The 22,733-nt window shown below is 44.4% G+C and overlaps 1 protein-coding gene across 2 annotated transcripts; it reads right to left on the bottom strand.

Moving 5' to 3' along the window:
- Positions 1-316: 316 nt before the first annotated feature.
- Positions 317-5,647, bottom strand: LOC127782360 (phosphatidylinositol/phosphatidylcholine transfer protein SFH6-like). 2 transcript variants are annotated; one of them, XM_052309532.1, is made up of 15 exons: positions 5,301-5,647; positions 4,734-4,805; positions 4,368-4,641; positions 4,176-4,275; positions 3,810-4,076; positions 3,633-3,710; positions 3,448-3,549; positions 3,318-3,367; positions 3,114-3,213; positions 2,909-3,007; positions 2,675-2,791; positions 2,347-2,506; positions 1,353-1,714; positions 1,012-1,089; positions 317-890 (listed from the first exon to the last, which is right to left on the bottom strand). In XM_052309532.1, exons 2-15 carry the CDS (start codon positions 4,738-4,740, stop codon positions 870-872), a joined length of 1,815 nt encoding a protein of 604 aa, XP_052165492.1. In that variant the 5' UTR covers positions 4,741-4,805; positions 5,301-5,647; the 3' UTR covers positions 317-869. The 2 variants fall into 2 exon arrangements, with proteins under 2 accessions (XP_052165492.1, XP_052165493.1); XM_052309533.1 differs by lacking the exon at positions 5,301-5,647 and adding an exon at positions 5,203-5,300.
- Between the last annotated feature and the right edge of the window lie 17,086 nt (positions 5,648-22,733).

The following is a 22,733-nucleotide window of genomic DNA, read 5'->3' as shown; positions in this document are numbered from 1 at the left end:
TGTGTATTTTTCTTTTAAAAAGAAAAAAAAAAACAGCGCCAGCCGACCGACACTAGTTATAGTCCTACAGATGAGCACCCTACAAATCACGCGCTGTCCCTGGAGCGGAAGCCGGTGAGCCCGTGACGCCGACGCCACGCAGCAACTGGCCCTCTCGCGCTGCATGCCGTCGGTGGGAGCAGCGCGGCGTGCGTGGACAGAGATCGCATCGTGCTCAACAACACAACACAACACCGTGGCAGATTCACCACGTCTTCACGTGCAAACCAAACGAACCCAAAAACAGAACTAAAAAAAACAGAGATAGAGAGACGAAGCACACAATTGTACTACTATCCCATTGTGATTATAATCTAACTAGAACTGTATTATCCGATAATCATTCATAGGAGGTAGCACTGTAATAAACTAGTACTAAAAGCAGCATTTACATGGGACATTTTCACCAGTAAGCTATCACCAATTGTGCCCTTTTGTCAACTAAATGGAGGTCAGCTGTAAAAAAACTTTCAGACTCATCAACATGCAGTTCGGCCATCTTTTCTTCTTGCCCCCTGAATGCAAAAGACCGTGACGAGATCACTTGCTGGCCAAAAAAGAAAAAACATAGCTGCACTAAGCACGGCACAACATTCACCAGGCACAAGAGAAGGGCTTTACTAGTACAGACAACTACAAAAAAAAAGAAGATGGTGAGATGCTGAAAGGAAGCAGCTTAGCAGGCTATATCACCAAATGCTATCTTCTCTTCTCTTTCAGGTTTTTTCCCTGGCCCGGGATGAAGTTGGGGAAGGTCAAAAATGGCACTGGCAGAGCTTCATGCGTCGCGGTTAAATGTCGACATGGTTCTTGACTTGGTGTGGTATATTCTATGAACAAAACAATCTCTTCTGCACAAGCAGAGCAGCTAGGTGTTAGTCCAGTTCAGATTATCAATGTTCCTCCATCCGCAATAGTTCAGAGATCATGAACTTCAGTTGATTCAATCAGCAAAGGTTGCAATCAACGTACCCTAGCTCTTGATGACTCCTGTACAGCTTCCAGAGTCTCCACAAGCGCTTTCTGCTTCACCACCGTTGCATGCAGCACCTGACATGTAATACATCAGGTTTTAGAACTGAATGCACACATCAAGAGTCTTTTCAGTAGAAAGCAAAAGGACTATAATGTTATCATCCATGTGAAGTTAAAAGAGCTGGTAATAAAAGGCTGAAATGAAGAGAGTTGAGAAAAATGAATAAGTCTGTTTCTAAGACAAGGTATTACGAAAAGCATAAATAACATTATCATAATCTATTTATCTATGTAGTACGGTGCATTTGTCCAAAAAGTACTACAGTACAAGAACTTACTCTTTTGGTCCTCTCCAGGTCAGCCTCAATGCATTTGATCCGCTCAAAAGAGTTCAGTAACATATGCTCTTTCTCTCTGGGTATCTCTGGTGGCCTGCTGGCTAGATGGTTACACAAAGATTCGAGACTGTCAAGACGTTGTAAGCACATGGTCATATCATCATCTCGTATAGATCGAGGCTCTGGCTTTTCTTCAGATGGGACAGGTACGGTACAAGAATGGACATTCTCGAGCCTCCTCACTGGTCTGGAGATGAAGAGACGGAGGAAGGAGAGTAGCTTGATAAAGGTTGTGACAACAACTTGAATAAAATTTTGCAAACTCCTTCGAGCAAATGCACCATCCAAGTGACCATTGTTTCCTGTCATCAACAGAACACGGATAAGATTAACAAAATCAGCAGCAGCATATTACTACTCCAGTCACACTAAAAACTGGAGCTAGGCTCAAAATTCTGCATCTATAGTCTGAACTAAAATAAACAAGCAAAGATGATCATGCAGAGAAATTTTAAAAAAAAATACTTCTCGAATTGGAAGTAAGGTAGTGGCATACGCAGAATGTTTTCATTACCCACTCTGCGATGAAGCAAGTTTTACGTTATGTTTTCAACTGTTGCAATCGAGCAAGAACACATGCCAACGCTAATGTATTAATGCATATGACTATACATCTTAAGGCAGCAAGTTCAATGAATGAATGGGTCCATGAGGGCATAAACAGGTGTCAGATAGGCTACATGCATTGTACTTCATTCCTTCCTGTCAGATTAAAACACTTTACGCAAAGCCATCTGGCATCTAGCATTACTGTGAGCTACCAGAAATGCAAAATCGAGTTCTTTTTCAATCAACTTGACAATTATTATGGTTCTACACTAGAGCCACAACCAAATATGCAAATTTCACTCCTGAATTGATAGCAATATTAGCAACTAATTGAACATTTTGATGGCACTGAACTAAGAAGCAAAACTGAAGGAATGGGAGATACCTGAGTCATGTGGGTTCCGATTTGTGGAGGGTTGCCTGTTATCAGGTAGCTGATTCTGCACCATTCCAGTAGCTTGCACTCCCTTACAAGATTCAGGAGCTATATCTCGACGAGTCTGGTCATCGCAGCTATAGTAAGTCAAAGAATCTGTTCCCCTTACCTACATTAAGAAAAATAAAACAAATCAACACATAGAAGGAACCATGCAAACTCAAGAGAAAGAGCAGATGTCTATTTGTTCAAGGCTAAGCATAGGTTCCAACAAAAAACTGAATAGAACCAAGAAACCTTTAGGCTTAAAATGGAACAGTACAATCTTTGGACTTACTTCCTCATGGACTGGAGTGAGGTAACCATAGTCAACACCTTTCTGAAAGAAAGAACCAAAATCATCAACGTCTGACCCTGACTCAGCATTTGATATGTCGCTAATCATGCCCTGCCACTGGAAATCACAGATGTCTATTTGTGAGGTTTAGAAGAAGATAAGGAAAAGAATAAGCACTCTGTATTGCCATTTGCTTGACTGGATATTTGGATAATGTTGTTTTCAGAATCTTGCCTTCAGCTGCTCCAACCGAAGGGATGAGCTGCTTCTTTCTTCACCGTCAGACACTGGCTTGATCTCTCTGACGCAACCAGCCTCCAAATTGTGTATCAGCTACAAATGGAGAATGTGTAAGTGATGTATTTTTACAATATGGCATAAAAATATTAACAACATATAGATGAATTAGCTTCCAAATAGTTACAGCACAAAAAGGTACCTTCAAAATGAAAGGATCATTCCATGGCCCTTTATTCGACCCAAGACAACCACCCTTGTCACTGCATGAGCATGACCCACCGAGGAAGTCCGGTAACTCACTGAGAAACACAACTACTGTTAAAATGTTGTAGAGTCTACATATACAAACAGATGTGAAAAGTCAAGAATTCAGACAAAGTTCCTTCACATGAACTTAACCAACCTGGAATCAATTACTTCAAGAAGTCTACTCTGGTAATTCGAACCAAGAACCTAACATAAAGACAGAGAAATAAGGCTATTGTTGACCTCATGATGCATTTTGAAAATACTCAAATACTTATGGAGCTTACATGAATCTTGGATGAAGTTTTTGGGTCCAGAAAGCCCTTCACGCTATTCCAGATCAACTTGAACCCGCTGCCGGCGTTCACGACAAACATTTGATGTAATGTCTGCATTTATAAGTTCAAATGAGTTTCTTCAGATCCAAATACTGGCAGCAACGAACCCATTACGCAATGAAATTAGAAACGACCTCAGGGTAATAGTCACTGTCTATCTTCTGCATTCGGTTGATAAGCTCCCTCGCAGTCTTTGAGAAATTCTTAAATCCCTGCATGGAACAAACAAGTTGAAGAAACAACAATCAACAAAAAGCACACAAGCAACACAAGATCTGCAGGCAGAGCACAAGAAGAAACCGTTCACATACCACTCCCTGAACATCCAAGATGGTGGTGGTGGAATCAATGTGCCTCTTTGCCGCCAATGTGCAGGCAGGAAACCTCTCCCTGAAGGCCCTCTCAAACTCCTGAACATGGTACTTGATGTAGCGGTCCACCGAGGTGATCTGCATGAGCTTGTTCGGGTCGACCTTGCCGAGCCTCTCGATGTACACTGGGCGGCCCTCCCGGTCGACACCGTGGTAGCCCTGAGGGTAGTAGCGCAGCACTTCATCCAGTTCATGAAAATCAAAATCCTGACCACACAAACTCATATCATATCAGCCATTGTCCCAAGATGTATCAAACAAAAACTCTACTAATCAACAACGGACTTAAAAGGTCAGTGTGATCACCTGAAGGATTGTGTCAGCTCCGAACTCTTCCCTCCATTTCAGCATGTCTGCCCACATCTGCATTGCCCTGTCGATATCAAACTTCCTGGCCTTCAAGAACCTGTATCAAACATAACCACGACATGTTCTTAGATCCTGTCATTCCAAAATGATGTCCAAAAAACATAAACGAAAGCTGTTTCTTGGTGAGACCTCAGCATCATGTGGTAGTCGTCATGCTTGTCGGGGAGGAGGCCGTGGGCGGCGAGGCGGTCGTGGAAGGCGGCGACGGCGCGCTCCTCCTCGGCGTCGCGGACGTCCTCGATGGAGATGGCCGGCGGGAAGCGGCAGTCGACGCGCCGCCGGCCGCGCTTCTTGATCGCGTGGATGGCCTTCCGGCGAAGGTTGGACCCGATCCTCCGCCGCCGCCGCTCGTCCTCCGAGTTGCCGTCGCACAGCGATATCTCGATGTCCTCCGCATGGATCACTGCACGGACAGGACGCCTTCCACATTCCATCAAAAACGAACAAAACATCGCAAGAAAGCAAACATTCGCAGCCAAGAATTCGTTCTTCTACCTGACATCTTCACCACCAAGTTCTTGGATAGCTCAGAGCTCGCGTACCAAATGTCCAATATTGGAATCACCTCTACGATAGAAACCTCCCAGGATTAGTTACCTTGCAACAAGAAACAGAAAAAAAAAACGCGCATTGTAGCTGCAGGAAAGGAGAAAACCCCGCGCCACAGATCTGGGCAAGACACAAGAGGAACAGAGGAATAAATCTCGGTGCCAAAACAGAAAGAAAAAAAAATAATATTACAGCTTCCAGAACAAGAGCAAAGAACCTGCATTGGATACTAAAAGCGTCGCAATAAATTCCACCGAGGGAAGCGGCATGATGCATCTCATTTACTCCACCATATCCTAGTAACTACCCTCAGGTAAAAAAGAAACGATCGAACCTGACATGGCAGCAAGAATCCTACTCTACTACTCAAACAAGAACAGGCACAAAGCCAAGCTCCAACTCCAAATCACCTAACCTTTAACACCACCACCTCGCGAACGCAGATCCAACAAACCGAACAAAGAACCGAAGCATCAAAGATTTTCTAGTAACAGAGCAGGGAGGTGTGCTTACATTTATGTGCAAGCATCAAGATTTCCTGGAGACAGGAGCAGAGGCGAGATTGGAGCTTTCTTTCCCTTCCTCTGCCTCTGCCACTGCCTCTCTCTCTCTCTCTCTCTCTCTCTCTCTCTCTCTCCTTCTTTCTTCTCCCCCAACACTGCAGCTTGCCTTCTGCCTCTCTCTGTTTGCTCCTTCTGGTGGGCAACTGGAGGGGTTGGTAGTACTAGTATTGCCTCACTGTTTATGCGTATTTTATAATTCAATTCGTGATGTAGTATACAGTAGATCAACCCGTATACATCTACGGGTATACCTACGAGCTGTTGCCGCACCGTACTCTTTCTCCTGTTGCGAAGAGAGAGAGAGGAGAGGAGAGAAGATGAAATGGCCAAATGGGGCTGAAGAAAATGGCCTTTCTGCCTAGAAATGTGGCACGTTGCTTTCGGGTGGATGAGGTGGACCAGGATTTTTCTCCAGATACTATCTCACGGCCGTTTTGATATCCCCTTCTATCAATGCTCTTAAGACCCATGCATAAGTCTAAAAGCATACTTGGAGCATTAAGGGTGTCTAATTAAGGCTTTCAATGACTTGAAAACCCTTGGATGGTTTTTATTGCAATTCTGTAACCTCCTAGTGCTATTACCATGTTTAATCAACCACCTTCTTGAAGTACTCCTATCATTATGTGCAATACTTTAATGTTAATTTTAAATTGGGAATTGTAGCATGTTTTATCTCGTCATAAAAACATGTCATTTTAAACAACAGTTGTGTCTTAAAAATGCATAATTTAGTATTCTTAAGAAAAGATATAATTAAATTATTGATTGTTTACAATATCTGATCAAAATATTAGTATAACATGTACCACTTGTACATGGATCAGATCTGATAAAAATATAGGAGCTCAACCTATCTAAGCATCCAGAAACAAAACCACATCCACTACAAAATAAATCGAAAAAAATATAGAAATTTAATCTCTACAGATTAAGCTCTATTGAGATCTATAGAGAGAGAGAAATTCAAGTGCTTACCTTAAGAGGAGATGTTTCAAGCAGATCCACCAGCCGACAGCAGCAATGCCGGCGTCGATGGTGAGGACGCACAAGAGGAGGAGGCTATTTGCTAGGTTATAATTGTTGGGAAATTTTGTGAGAACAACTGTAGCGAGTTGGATTATAAGAGGAGGAGAGGCGCACACAGGAAGTAGCAGCGGCGTGGGTTGCACGGATCTCTGACTAAGAGGGTGTCTTTCACGCCTAGCATGCGTGCGAAAAGCAGACGAGGCAATACTGGGGACAGGAGTCGTTGTTTAGCATTTCTTTAAAAAGATATTGATACACGGAGATGTAAACACTTTGTTACACATATAGCCAAAACATGATATGCTCTTTTCATATTTTTTTACATCGTGAATTCATTTCTTACACTGTTGATAATTATATTATTCTTAGCGAAGACGATGAACATGTGAGCTTAGGCTGATTTTTTCATAAATGTGAAATTGCTTGGATCTTATCCTACATAACCACTTTTATATTATGCCTCTTCACCTTTTCTTTGTTACATATGGGAAACACTCGAAATTAAAGGGTACCTGGTTAAGATTTTTAATAACTCGAGAACCTTTGGATGGTTTTATTTTGACAAAGACCGTAACCTCCAACCATTTTAATCGAACCACCTTCTCGAAGTATCACCGTGTACAATGTTTTAAGGTCAATTTTGAACTAGGGATTTTAGCATACTTCATCTGTTAAAACATGTTATCTTGGACATCAGTACCGGTGAAACGCATAATTTAGTTATTGTTTGTAGATGTTACCCAATCAAAATATTGTTAAAAGATATCCACGCTCAAAATTCTAAGCACAAAACCAGCTACACATATAGCCAAAACATCTTTAGGAGTGGGTTTATTTATTACAATGCGAATTCATTCCATATACATATTGATGTTTATATATTTCGTAACGAAATCGGTAAACACGTGAGCTCATGCTGATTTTTCCGGAAATGTGAATTTGCTTGGATCTTATCCTATAAAACAATTTCTGTATTATATTCTTCCCTTTTTCTTTGTTACGTATGGCCGTATGGGCTCTGGTTGGATACAGAAAACTACTAGCATATAAGTTGGATCTAAAAAACTTGCCTTAAGATTGAAGTCTTGTCCAAAAGGAGCGACCTTTTTGAGCTTTACCGGAGCAGAATTTTATCACAAGATCGAATGTTTGTTCCCCCCAACATTCCGGTTTGGCCGAAGATTGGATCATGATCATCACTCCGATGTGCCATGCAACAAAGCTGATGAGAATGGCCTACCTGCCCCGACATAACAGGAAACAAACCAACCGTGGCCGAATTCATCAGCAAACCATTTTTTGATGGAGCAATGCTACACGTACTAAATTTTTTTTACTAAATTTTTACTAACAATCATCTCAACCGTTTGATTTAAGTAGATAGAAGTTACAAAAAATCTAGATGCACTCATAGCATGACACATCAGTGTTAGTAAGAATTTAGTAAAAAAAAAGTTAGTATGTATAGCCTTTTTCTTTTTTTATGAGTGCACTACACCACTTTCCAAATCTCGGCCGTTTCAGCACGAGCTCTGTTCTTTCTTTACCCCCAAAAAATTAAATAAAAATCAGAGAGAGAGAGAGGTTGAACACTTCTTATTTAGAAAGAAAATTACAACTCGAGTTGCGTGTGTTTAGATAGAAGAAGAAATACATGGTAATCAAAAAACAAGTTGGGGGCGTTGCAGAAGTAGGTGAGGGGCCGCTCCCTGTGAGGTGGTGAGCCACATACACTTGTTAGGTGACGTAACAGCGATCGGTTTCACCGCCGCTCTCGACTCTCCCTTTCGCCGGCCGGTATGGCTAGTCGCGTCGCTACACCGTGTTGTTGTAGTAGTACCACACTATCACCCGCGTGCGTGCCTATCACACACTGTGGTGACTGTGTCTCACGGCAGTAGCTTCCCGCTGCTGTTTCTTTTTGCCGAAACAGGAGGGGACACAGTCACACGCTGTGGAGGTGTACGTGCATCGTTGTGTGTGTGTGTGGCTGTGTGCAGTGTGCACGTATGCCATTGCCACCGGCTACCGAAGAGGCAAAACAAGCCAAGCCAAGACGTCGTCCGCCCCGGCACCGAGAACGCGGCGGGCGTGGGAAGTGGGGGCAGAGCGGGGCGCAGGAGGAAGAAAGCAAAAGCGACAGCATTATTTGGTCGTCAAAGGGGGTGAGGAGTCCGCGGCGCAGCGCTGCTGTGCTGCTATGTTGCCAGGCGGGGCGTGTCACCGCGCCTGGCGCGCCACAGGTCTCGGTGCGGTGCGCGCCTGCTGCGCGCAGCTCAGTTGGACCAGCACTCACGAGCGCGCGCGCGCAGGCAGCAATGCGGCGTGGTGGCGCGGGTGCGCGCGGTGTGCGCGGTGGGAGCCGAGGCGGACGCGCGAGGGGCACCGGTGCGACGAGACGCCGCGCACCAGGGAGGGCGTGGGTGCGTGCCGCCGTGCCCTGCACCCGGGAGTCAAACGCGTCGGTGATTATACTACCCCCTCCGTCCCATAAGAGCAAGTCTAATAGTACAGCCCACTACTTGCTCCAATTCATTTGTAGCCAATCTAATAACTAATTCATACAATAGTTACTTACTATACTATTAATATATGGTCCCACCTGTCATACACACAGTATATCTTGGAGTCCGTGCTGCAGCTGACTACATATCTGTAGCCCGCTACACTTCTCTCTCATCGTTTATCTCAGTAAAATATATTTATAGCTGGCTAATAGCGTGCTATTGTACCTGCTCTAATATAGCAACCTAGAACTGGATGAGATATTTTATAGTATCTGTCCAAATTCGTTGTATTATAAAATATCTCATCAGATCCTAGGTTGTTATATCAGAGCAGGTACAATAGCAGGCTATAAGCTAGTTGCAAATATATTTTAAGGAGATAAATTAGGAAAGAGAAGGGCAGCAGGTTACAGATTTGTAGTCAGCTGTAGCACGGACTCCAAGACACAGTATGTATGCCAGGTGGGACCAGGTATTAATAGTGTAGTATGTAACTATTGTATGAATGAGTTATTAGATTGGCTATAGATGAATTGGAGTTAGTAGTTGGCTATACTATTAAACTTGCTCTAAATAGGACGGAGGGAGTAGTAACTATTTTAGCTGAAAATTAATCAAAACCTCGTGCGATACTGATATAATGCAGTTCAGCATGTCTCTTGATTATATACAGAGATCTCCCGTGTGACCGACCAAACAACAGGGAGTGCGGCACAGTGGCATTATCAGAATCTAGTACTCCTACGTATACTAGTACTGGAGTACTAATACGTGTACTATTAGTGAGTATAATTAGGTTGGCTAACATGTGCAAGCCAATCACCATCCCTAATACTGGTACAACTAGCAGTGTTTGTTTAGGCCGGGGTCCACTCGAGATTAGACGTTCGCCATTGGGGATTATACTCAAAGTTTTACAACTAGACAGCGATTAGATTTGCCGTGGGGTCCGACCCCCTCCTCTTTAATCAAGATTCCGGGTGTACTACTGGTACGAGAGACGATGGATGCGATGTGGCCTTGTCGCGTTGCGGTCTCGCCTCGGGACGGTACGGCTTTTAGATGCGTGCGCACCATTTTTTTCCCGCTACTACTTTGAAGCAAACGGCGCGCCCATCTAAGAGCCCGTGCTCTCTCGCGCCTCTCGCGCACGGGTTCGCGTCGCCGGCCAATCCCGTGCGATCGACGCAGTTGCGCAGCGCAGGCACACGTCTCGATCGGAAACAGGAGCAGAAGAAAAAAAGGCTCGGTGAACAGTGGATCGGCACGGTGAATTTTGGGCGTACGTGTTTGTGCTTGTGCATTGCCCGGTCGCCTCCGCGGTTTTTGGCCGCATTGGGCGAGCAAAAGGCTCGCGTATCTGTGGCCTTCTTTTTTCAAGACCGGTGTGGACGACAGATCGGCAGCAACGGCCTACGCTTTTCTCGCCTTCTCGTCCCCAACTTTTTCACATGCGTACTTCCCAGCTTTGACATGTTGGTAGGGGGCTTCTAGTTAGAGCATCCTCAATGTTTATGGTGTAGTATAATCTTAAGGTAGGCCCTATAAATAGTAAGCCATTGTTAAAGCCATATCTACAATGCTATGGTTAGAATTTAGCTACAAGATGGGCCCACATAGAATAGAAAAATAATTGTTTCATCTCTTGTTCATGCAGTGAATGAGAGAGAAAAAATATTTTCTTTTTCTTGTGGTAGACCTTAAGCATAAGGTGCACCCTAAACTAATGCTACTTTCCACAATGTATATAGCTCACTTTACAAGTGCAATCATTACCTTAAGGTCACCTTTTTCATACATTGTGGTTGCCCTTACTCCAGTTTCTCCCAGAATCTCCAACTCTCACAGCTAATGTAGTTTCTCTCAGAATCTCTAACTCCCCTAAACAATCATTATCACCCAGATTTTAGATTCTAAGAATCTATAGTTATACAATCCAGAAAATGAACTAGAACTCAGACGCTGAAAAACCCAACTTCTTCAGATTTTTAAAAACTAGCTATCAATTACTTTCTCCGTCCCATAATATAAGGGATTTTAAGTTTTTGATTGCATTATTTGACCACTCGTTTTATTTAAAAAAATTTGTGCAAATATAAAAAACGAAAAGTTGTGCTTAAAGTATTTTGGATAATAAAGTAAGTCAAAATAATAATAATAATTCTAATTTTTTTTAATAAGATGACTGGTCAAACAGTGCAATAAAATTTTATATTATGAGATGGATGGAGTAGCAGATTCTGAAAATTTTAAAATCTCCAAACAGACCTTTGTATCATACTCGTCCTGTTCTACTAACGTGAGAGTGAGACCGCGAAATGACCACACATGGTATGGTCTCGTAGACCATCATGGTCATGTGGAGTGCTCATGCCATGTGTAGGTTTTCTTTTTTCTCATCGAGAGCGACGTAGAGTACTACAGTTGTAAGATAGAGGGATTAGTACGTAATGTAGTTCAAGTGCATGGGCTGAATTAGGATTTTTGTTTTTTGGGGCCGGGGATTAGGCATTTTTTTTGGTGGGAGACGGAACGTGCGTGCCTACATTTCAGGGCGTGAGCTTGACTATTCGAACACCCGGGCATGTTACCTGGCTGTAGGGCTCGCGGTGCATGCACGGGCAGAATGGACGGAAATCCCATGTGCAATAGGAGAACACCACCAAACGTACTGTCTCCCGGTACACCTTACATTCTTTACTACAACCTCCCTTCCCCCCTTCCTCCCTGCAGGCCTCCAGTTAGGCACGGTTCCCCCTACCAATTCAGCAAAACTAATCTTGTTACAAACATGACTGCAGCTCAACATTACTCAATCATGTAAATCAGACAATTTTGTACACAGTTCCAATTTATAACCACCGCATTCTCAGCATACAAGGATTAAATAGACAAAGTGTACGTCATGTTTGAGTAAGCTTGAGATTTCTGAAAAGCAGCTATAACTAGCTAAGAATTTAGAAAAATCAATTTTCCTAACTTCTGACTTTTAGTTCATTTTCTGAATCATTTCAACATTGATTATTAGAAACTGGTTAAGAATTTAAGTTGCTAGGGAGAGCTAAAAAATAGTATACTCGATTAGAGAACATGTAGCTACAAGCTACTCAAACAAAGCCGTAGCCTCATGCCATCACCATCGTGTATTCCAGTCCATCCAAAACATACTCCATTGAAGGCAAGCCGCTTAAGAATGATGACACCCAACTGCAATACCCGTCTGCCATCAAGAGGCCGGCGGCCAGAGACCCCACATCAATGCCGCGACGAGCACACGCAGCGAACCTCGCCGGGACGTCGCCGTCGCTGCACGTTGCCGTCGGGCAGCATAAACAGCGAAGGGCAACTTGCACAGTCCTACCTCTGAACAGTGGCAACATATCCTATGCACACAGGCCCTCACGTGTACACACGTGCACACCAACTAAAAAATGTCACCAAAAAATCTAGAAAAAATCATACACATACTTTCAATTGTATTACACCTAGGGTTAAAATCTTAACGTCAAATTCATTATATTTTAGCCGTAACAAAAAAAACAAAAAATCTGACAGTTTTAAGGTTGCAATTTTGTCAGAATTTTATCTTTTTTGTTATTCTCTATGTAGAATGAATTTGAAGATGCGACTTTGCACGTAGATGTAATACTATTGAAAGTATATGTATGAATTTTCCTAGAATTTTTTGTGATAATTTTTAGTTGGTGTATACGGTGTGTATATGTGAGGGCCTGTGTGCATAGGATACGCTCCCCTGAACAGTAGGAGTAACTTCTTCTTTTTTTCTTTTTTTCCCCTCTTCTTCTCTTGGCTAAGCTTGCAGACAAAACGGAATCATGCATGGCCAAAGCCAAACACACGATTTTCCTAGCGCTGACGAGGTCATTTGTTTTTTTTAACGCCGTGCCACGGAACAAAATGTCCATTTTTGCGTGCACTGCCTGGTCAAGATTCGGTAAATTTTTTTAATAAAAAATATTGTTTTTATGTAGGATAAAAACAAGAGAATGGATGGGTTCTTGTGAGAAGTAGTAGTACTTAAATTATTGATGTTGCGACAGAGTGCTGAACAGTTTAGGTAAAAGCGTCCTGATGACCTAGAATTGTCGTGTCTAGATATGATGTGATCATGCGAAGATTGTTGCATATATGCTCACTTTGGATTGTCATTTTGCGAGCATGGTCATTTTGCATATTATTGTGTAGTTGTGTTTTGGTTTTGGTATTTAAAAAGAAAGCAGAAATCGAAAAATTTGATCCACACCTCAAATCTTCTCTTTTTATGACACGTGGAAAGGATCTGACGTGCACCGCCATCCAATCAAATAATTCAGCTACACACGCGCACCGTATGCACAGCTCTTAGCAAACATATCACGTTATCACCTCATGTCTCCACTAAATCAGAATTCGATTCCCGTGATCCATGGCCGACCACGGGTTATTCTTGTCAATATACAACTATAATATTAGAATAATAAATTTCACAAACTACATATAATTTGATTACCTTATCACAAAGCTATAGATTTAAAATATAAATATCATAAAACTATAAGTTTAGTATCGGACTTATTACAAAACTACGAACGGTTTCCCTAGAGTACTATCGGCAGAAAACACGGAACAAAAGTTTCAAATTTTCAACCATGGGAATATGCATCAAGATTTGAGCTAGATCATAGGAGGAGAAAAAAATCACGTATTTTTCCTCTGTGCGTGCAGCAAGGATCAATCTTGCAATGCTCGGCTCAAACGCTAGCTACGCTAGCCACTTTGCACCAGTGCTTGCTTTGGATAGTTGCATAAAAGTTAAATATAAATTATATTGCATTTACATACCAGTTACAATATAACTATACTCCCTCCGGTTTTATTTTAATTGACGTTTTGGACAATGACACGGTCTACAAGATACATCTTTTACCTTATGTTTCTATTATAATATATATAATAAATAAATGCATGTTTACTTTTATTATAATAATTTAAAAGACATATATATATATATATATATATATATATATATATTGTTCTAGTTGCTTTAAACTAAATATTTTTAAAGTTATTGATGGTCTAAGTTATAAAAGTTTGACCTCAATCTTATCCAAAACGTCAATTAATATAGAACCGGAGGGAATACTGTATTAATATTTTTTAAAAAATACTCTCTCCGTTCCATGATATAAGGGATTTTGGGTAGATTTGGCACATCCTAAAATCTCTTATATTATGGGACGTGTCAAATCCACCCAAAATCTCTTATATTATGGGACGGAGGAAGTAGAAAAAATAGATGGTATACAGGTAACCGGTACTATCACGAAACTACATATTTAATAACGAAAGTATCACAAAGAATCAAAGATACGAATTGTAGAGCTGATCTGTCCTGTTAGAGTTTCGAAGTCTATATTTTTGGATCAAGTTGACGTTAATTTTTGTACTTTCATGATAATATTGTTCAAATTTGTGGTTTTGTGATAATTCCAATACCAATTTGTAGTTTTGTGACATAACACTTATATATGTAGTTTTTTGGCAGTTTCATTTTGATCAAAATACATATAGTCCTAAACTAATTACAATATTTGGCTATGGTTCTTCATTGAGTTAGGGCTTGTTTCGCACAACTCCATCAAGATTCTTATCACGTGGAGCTAAAGTTGTACCAAATACTTTCGAGATAGATAATATAGAGTGAAATTGTCACCGCTTCTAAAAACAACACTATAAGAAGTGGAGCAGCTCTTCTCCACTCTCCGGGAGTCATACCAAATAACCACTTAGTCATTATATCACTTGTAAAAAAACTTTTCTAATATCGCATTGATAAATCTTGCCCATACAGCTATCAAAAATCCCACTAGCCCACATTCGACTCCAAAGCGCACTTTCCACCGGTTAGATAGAATAACATTTTTTTTCCAAACACCATTGACACAGATTTTTCCTTATACCATTGTTTTTCTTTTTTGAGAATTCAGCCCCTATAGCTGCCTAATAAAGGAGTATTCATGTCTACGAAGAACCCAACACAAGGAATGAAGTGAACCGCTAGGATCCACTAGTAATTAATCTACCCCTACCATATATGGAACCAAAGCTTGGAATATTATCCCCTTTTCCCCTTGGGCGTATTCTACTTGGCTCTTTTGCTCCCAGCTCACTTTCACCCAACCTGTAAGTACTTGTCCTGGTCCATTTTGTCTCTGCTTCTCTAGCAGTAGAGTATATACTAGTGCTGCACTACACTACAGAGCAGTGAGAGTGCAAACTAGGGGACCATCCATAAGGGCAACTTGCACGCCAGCACGAGAGGAGAATGTAAAAGAGACAATTCACACGCACATATACAAAATTATCCCAAGAACGAGATCTAACCGATCGTAATTATGGATGTGGGGGTTCAATCCGGGTCTCCATCCCAATTGAGAGATTCTGGATTTCATGTGATCTGCCGTCCTGTGAGAAGTTTCCATATAATGATGGTGCCGGTGCCAAACTGAATAATGGCGTGTTGTTTTTAACTTTACAAAGTCTCAATTTCTGCACAATATAGCAGGTGTGTTGCGATTTTGAGTGTACACGAGAAGCGGAGCTCTGGTTGGTCGGATTTGTCCGGCCAGGCAACTTGGAATACCCTATTATTTTAAGAACATGGAAATAGAAGAAAAAAACGCTGGAACAAAATGCCATGCTCAATATGATTCTAAAATGCAAGAATCCTGAATGTAGTTTCATTGGATGGTTAACAGGAGGAGTATTTAACACAACAATTTTAAAGGGACTTCCTTTACAATAAATTAAAGCTCTAACGCTTACTCATTTTCCATATTTCATTACCAAAATGGAACCTAGAGGAGTTGTAACGCTTATTATTATTGACCGTGTGTAGCGACACAAAAACTAATGCTACAAACAAACTAAAAAAAATATCAACTCTAATTAAGTTGTAGAGATTTAACATTTTTTCTGAATGACTCGCACGAGACGGTGCGAAATTAGCAGGAAAAAGTTACAAGATTACAACCCTGGAGGGTTGTAACCAAGAAAAGGAAAAAAATATACCACCACCCCCACACTGACAACACCAACACACGAGACCAGGAGAAGGTTAACACTGGACCGGCCTCCGCTAAGCGTGACCGACCGCCGCTAGACCAACAAAGGAACACAGACGAGATTGCCCAAACAACGCCCTCACAACCAACGCAAAGCCAACTCCTAGAGGGTGCTTGTACCAGTCTCGAGAGACTTCGGCTAGGGGATGCCAAAACGGCGTCTTCAAGAAGAGAAGCGACGGAGAACCGCCGCCGCCGTTCGTCGGGGCTCAAAGGAGCCAAGATTGGGCTTACGCCCGGCAACTACCCTTGAGGGATGAGACAGCACGACAACACCCTCAGGAGGGAGAATTAACCATCGTTGTCGGTCCGGCCATGGCCAGACTGGATTTTCACCCGCCGTTCACCACCTACGAATCCACGGCTGACGCACCGATGCTCCACCACCACTCAACCTCTGCCGACATGTGGGACTACTGCACCGGCGCCCCCCGCCGGCTAGCCTTCGTGCGCCGAAGACCGCGCCACATCCACCGGCGGCTCCTCCTCGCTCTGAGGTCGCCTCCTCCACCGCCACCGCCAGCCGCGCCTCTCGCGCCAAGCCAGCCTCCGTCGCCGCCGGCAGCACCTCTCACACCGTGCCGACCTCCTCCACCGGACGCGCCTCTCGCGCCAATCCGGCCTCCCGCCATTGGCTGCGCCTCTCTACGCCAAGCTGACCTCCGACCCTCCTCCAATCACTGCTGCGCCGGTCAGGTGCGGCCGTCTTCCACGTCCCTGGCTAGCCGTCCGAGACCGCCATGCCTCCTCCCACCGCGGCCACTGTCGCGCCTCCACTTACTCCCGCTGGCGATCGTCTGCACGACGCCTTCCCTGCCTCCTCATCTGCCACCGAAGCCAGCCGTAGCCGCCTTTGCCGCAGATGCGGCCACTGTCATCGTCGCCGTCAGCCATGACGACGGGCGCCGCCTCACCAGCCGCAGCAGCCATTGCCTCCACAGCCACCGCCGCCGTCACCTCGACGCAGCTGCGGCCACTGTCGTCGACGGCCGCCACCACCACGGGCGCTGCCCAATCGCTGTCGCCGTCTGCCACTGCCGCCGCCACGCCGGCCATATCGCCGGCCTCCACTCTACACCCGCTGCTGCCAGACCGACAGCACCCCAGCCAGATCCGAGCCAGGGAGGCCGGATCCCGCCACTTGGGGGCGGGTCCCCGGCCGCCCACGCCGGGGCGCGCCGCCGCTACCCCCACTGTCGCCTTCCTCGTCGAGCCGTGACGCCGCCCCTTGCCTCCTCCGGTCGCCGTCGCCGCAAGATCGACCGCCGACGGGGAGGCTAGATCCGCCGCCAGGGGGTGCGGATCCGTCTCCGTCGTGCCCGGAGCCGCCGCGTCGGCCGCCGTCTTGCCGCCGCCGAGCGGCCCTCCGGTGTCCCGCCTCTGGGCTTCCTCGTGGGGAGAGCGCCCCGCCGCCGTCCTTGTGGCCGTCCGGCTTTGCCGACGAGCCACTCGGGCGGCGGCGAGGCGAAGGGGGGGAGGGTTGGGAGGGGCAGCGACGAGGTTGTTGTCGCCGTCCGTGTCGCCCTTGGGACGGGAGCGACGCGGAGGGGGGGGGGGGGGGAGCTGTGTGTAGAGTAGGAATAGGAATTATGAGATTTAACATTTGGTTACAGCTTATAAACTAAAGAACAAATGACAAAGTTGTTGAGTCCATAGGAATTTGATAGAGCATCCTAGCTATTGCTTTGCTCTAAACAGAGCTCATAGGAAATTATTAAGAAGAATTTAGATCCTCCATAAATTCTATGAAAATTCCTTGGCTTCAAAGGAGGCCTATGTCTAGACCGTCCATTTGGTGATGGATGGTTGCGATGAGATCACGATAATAAGCCCTCCGAACGTACTACGATTCCAAGCTGAACACGGACACATGGTTTACCTGTTCCATGCTCCCCACCTGCAGCCCCTGAGCCAATTGTTAACACATGCTCCTACACAAATGACATGCTGATTAGATGGAGTTCCATTCCATCACCCTGTCCCCGGAATTCTCATCGAAAGGAAAGGTGGGCAAATATGCCCTTTAGATACCAAGCAAACCAAACTTTACCTGACACGATCGTCGGCCACCGATGCTAAGCCAGTAAACCCACTGCCCTTTAAAACGACAAGCGCATAGCACCAAGAACCCGCTGCCCCTCCTTGACCCACCCCCTCGCGATTCCCCCTATCGGCTAATTCGGCCTCACGCGCACACGCGCCACACCCCTCAAAAAACCCAAACGCTAACCGCGCGCGCCAGCCCGAGCACGCGTTCTCCGTCGATCAATCTGATCTCCCCCGTAAAACGAATAGACGGATGGGGTTCCTCTGACGTGAACAATCCCGTCTCGTGACGTGTCCATTGATAGGTGGGTCCGTGAGCGGTGGGGCTCACATATTAGTCACCATGTCTCAGTCAGAGGATTCTAATCCCAAATAGACATATAGTTTGTTTGTAAGAGTTTCTAGCTGTAGCTGTAGGTTTCTTCCAGAATCAGAATCACTTTAAATAGTTTAGCTTTTGATATAGATTCTGAGAAAATAGAATCTAGAAAATAAATTAGAAGTTAGAAACTAAAAAACCTGACCTTTTTTAAATTCTCAGAAACCGGCTAACTACCAGCTATTTCTCATAAACTTTAAACTCCCAAATAGACCCACGTTAACACGAAATCGCCTTTCTCAAGCGGCGTGAATCCGCGCGCGCGCGGGAAAGGCGTCGGTCGCCGTCGCCGTAGTCGCTGCGTGCCCTGCTGGTGGCGTTGCGTTGGTACGTGCGTGGCTGCGTGCTGCGTGCTTTTGATCAGGGCGCCCGATGCGTAGCGTTGTAGTACGTACGTCGTCGACGTCGATCGAACCCATTTTTCGTGTGTGCAGGTCAGGTGGCTGAGGCTCTCTTGATCTCTTTTCTTCGCCGTTTCTGCTGCTGCTCCGGGTGCAGCGTGCCAGCCAGTGTTTACGTTCCTGTCAGCTACCTCGCCTACACGTCTACAGTAGTTTCCTTTCGTCTCCCTGTCCAACACCAGAGTCCAGAGACCACAGCAGCAGAAGAGCCCTGCCCCCTGTGCCGCTATGCGTCTGTAGCTCACGGACACCCGGAAGGGCTGAGCGTCGAGCACAGGAATCGGGACGCGCATCTCGATGCACCACCACCCGTCTGATCATCCACCGGCGCCCCCTCGTGATGCCCTTTTTGCCGGGCCCCCACATGGCGGCCGCTATACACACACCGCACCGTAAACCGAGCCGAAACGAAACCCCATCGAACCCCAAAGCCGGTAAATCTACGCCCAAGAAAGCCGCGCCTGCCTGCCTGCCTCGCCCCCACACGCCAGCATGCTATCGCATAGCCATGATTACCTCGTAAGTGGCTTCTACGCAATGGATGGATGGATAATACTAGTAGGAGTACAGTGGTATGATGGTCTCGTAATTGGGCTTGGGTTTACTACATGGACGCCATGATGGATGAAGAATCGGTTTCAATGGGCCTGAAGTACAGTACAACCGGGGTGGGGGTACTACTGTATCTGGCATGTGGCTCGGTGGGAACAATAGGAACTAACGATGCAGGTGAAGTAATAATGGACTAGCGGCCACCCGCTAGCTGCGGATCGATACAGATCGATGTCGCGTACTCTGCTTTGCATTGCATAGTGTAGTTGCATATGCAAATCCCCCCAGTTTGCAATTGCAGCCGTGGGGCTGTGCGAGATCACATATATCTGAGACACGCATGCAGGTTGGCACGGAAACGGATGCTGTAGCATGCAGCGCCCTGTAACGTGGGGGCCGGACGCATGGCGTCATTAATGTGAGCCGGAGCGGGAGGAGGACGGGTTTGGGGTTGTGGTGGTGGGGTCAGAGCAGCTATAGCAGGCTATAACTATAAGCTAGTTATAAACATATTTTAAAGAGATAAAAAAAAAGAATAGTAGCGGACTACGATTTTGTCGTCAGCAGTAGCACGGACTTCAAGATAAAATACGTGTATAACAGATGGGACCAGGTATTGTATGAATTAGCTATTACATTAGCTATAGATGATTTGGAGCTAGTAGTTGGCTATACTATTAAACTTGCTCATGCACACTGATGCGGTGGGGGTGGTAAACGTGGTGGCATGGCATGGCATGGCATGTGATGCGATGCGATGTGGGGTAAAATGCAGCAATACTACATTAAAAGCTCCTTTGAATCAAAGAAATTAATTATAGAGGAATTTCATAGGATTAAAATCCTACTTCATCTGTTTCATATTATAAGGCCCCACTTGATTTAAAGGAAATTTATAGAAATTTTAATGGATTTTATTTCTATGGGAATTTTTTCTATATAGCCCTTTGAATCAAAGGAATGAATCTTATGGATTCCTATGAAATGTCTCTTCCTATATAAGTTTTAAAGGAAATTTAATATGAGGTAAGAATCCTTTGAGGGCTTATTCGGAATGGAGGAGAAACACAGGAAAAATGAAGGATTTGGGTTCTTATGAATTGCTTTACTGTGGCGTCATTCGGATCACAGGAAAACGTTTGTAGGAAATACATAGGGAAATTTCCTGCGCTAGCCATATCACTGGAAGATCACAGGAAGAAAAACATCCATGTTGACCTCTTTTTTCTCTCCCTTCGCGTGGGAACGAGCCAAATCATGCCATCAATCAACTAAAGCACATTAGTAGTATGTGATAATTTTGTAATAGTGCATCTATTTTCTTCTAAAGATTCCTATGTTTTTCCTTTACTCCATCCACACCTATTCGCATGAAATTACTATATTTTCAAATCCTCTGTTTTATACTTGCATTCCTATCCTATTCCTATATTTTTCCTATTCCTATGTTTTTTCAATCCTGCATTCCGAATAAGCCCTGAGTTTTTATCTCTTCTCAAATTCCTGTGTTTTTCCTGCGGCTCAATCAAACGGTCATTTCTATGTTTTTCCTGTGTTTTGCATTCCTCTGTTTTACACTTGTATTCCTATCAGAATCCTATGTTTTTCCTATTCTTCCCTTTTTTCATTCCTATGATTCAAAGGGACCTAATTCGTTTAACTTTTTTCTAATCAAACTTTTTTAAGTTTGACCAAGTTTATAGAAAAAAAATATATTATTAAAATATATTTAATGATAGATTTAATGAAACTAGTTTGATATTTTTTTATGTTGCTATTTTTTTTATAAATTTGGTCAAATATAAAGAAGTTTGACTTAAAAAAATCAAACAACTTATAATATGAAATGGAGGGAGTATAAAAAATTTTATGTAACCCTTTGATTTAAAGGATTGAAGTTTTCTAAATCTTATAAAATTATTATAAAATGGCTCGTTACATGTAGATTTTGAAGAAAAAACTTAGCAAGAGGTCGGGCCGCTTGGAAAAAACTCTTTGAGTCTACTTCTTTCTATCCGATTCTAGTGTTTTTTCTGTGATTCAATCAAACGATCATTTATATATTTTTTTAATGTTTATAATCTTTTGTTTTACACTTGTATTTTTATCAGAATTTTGTGTTTATACAGTTCCTTCGTTTTTTTATTCTTACGATTCAAATTATCGAAAGGAAGCAAAATAGCGGTACTGGACCAGTGTGGTACACCTACAGACCGTTTTCTACTCTACGCGACAAGGCCGAATTTTTTGTCAGATTGTGCGTGCAGCCCCACATGTCATCCATGTAGTACGCGAGTTAAAGTTTTCGTATGGGGGAGCGGTACCGTTTTTTCCAAATTTAAAAGACGCAAAGTGCTCCTGTCGAAACTGTACCGCGGACAAAGATGAAAGTTGCTGGGTAGCCATCTAGTCACAGCGCCGCTTGCTCCGCTCTCGCTCTCGCAACCGGCGAAATCCCATCAGCCCTGGACTGTACTCACACAGTCACACATCGTGCAAAAGAGACAGTGATTCCCTGATCGAACGGCGTCCCATACCCCTCCGTAATATCTACAGCTCCAAGCCAAAAAGCGACCCGTCCCGTCACACCTATGCCCTGCAGAAACAAACAGAAAGGCACAGTCACAGCGTAGTACTACTTCTCCCTTCGGCTCGTCTCGTCCACTGCTCCTGTGATTTTTTACCGGTTCAGCGGCTGCATATGCATACCCATCCAGAGCTAAGCTAGCGCATCGGATGCCGCCGCGCCCCCCCCCCCGGCGCGGCGAGAGAGCAGCAGCAGCGGCAGCGGCAGCTGCCGAGACGTGCATGTGCAGCGGCGCTGTACTGCGCAGGCGGGGCGTCGCGACAGGCGGGCGCGGCGACGATGGGCACAGCCCGCGTGCTGGCGTTAAGCAGCAAGCGAGCGCGTCTCCCCCGGTCACAGATTCCGCGCGAGACCTCCTTGGCCGTTTCCGTCTCCAACCTCTCTCGACTGCTACTGCTACTATCCTAACTTACACATTATGGGCTCCAGGTCGACTAGTGGGATTAGAGCAAGGATAATAATACAGCCAATCAGCTTATTCATATAGTGGTTAACTCTTCACTATAAACATATGGTCCATTGTCTGTCTCACTGATTTTCTTTTTGTTCCTGTGCCTAAGCCGGCTGTAAATTCACATTCCGCTTCTCATCTCTCTCATCCACCTCAGCATTCAGCCTTCTTATAGCCCTCTATTATACTTGCTCTTAATAGTAGCTGTGTTGTGAACTATTGATGCATAGTGTTCTTATTGTTCAGACGTACGGTACGAATCTTTGGCAGCTACACCACGAGGAGAGGAGAGGGTGTAATGCAAAAA

This window comes from Oryza glaberrima, chromosome 8 (genome assembly GCF_000147395.1).
Source record: "Oryza glaberrima chromosome 8, OglaRS2, whole genome shotgun sequence".
Taxonomy (NCBI): domain Eukaryota; kingdom Viridiplantae; phylum Streptophyta; class Magnoliopsida; order Poales; family Poaceae; genus Oryza; species Oryza glaberrima.
Note: the sequence above shows the minus strand (reverse complement) of the source record. Positions and strands in the feature narration are given on the sequence as shown.

Excerpts from the sequence above, each read along its gene's own strand:
- LOC127782360 (XM_052309532.1), bottom strand. Across the intron at positions 3,214-3,317 it reads CTTGAAGTAATTGATTCCAG|TGAGTTACCGGACTTCCTCG; the intron begins GTTGGTTAAGTT and ends TGTGTTTCTCAG. Across the intron at positions 3,008-3,113 it reads ATGATCCTTTCATTTTGAAG|CTGATACACAATTTGGAGGC; the intron begins GTACCTTTTTGT and ends CTCCATTTGTAG.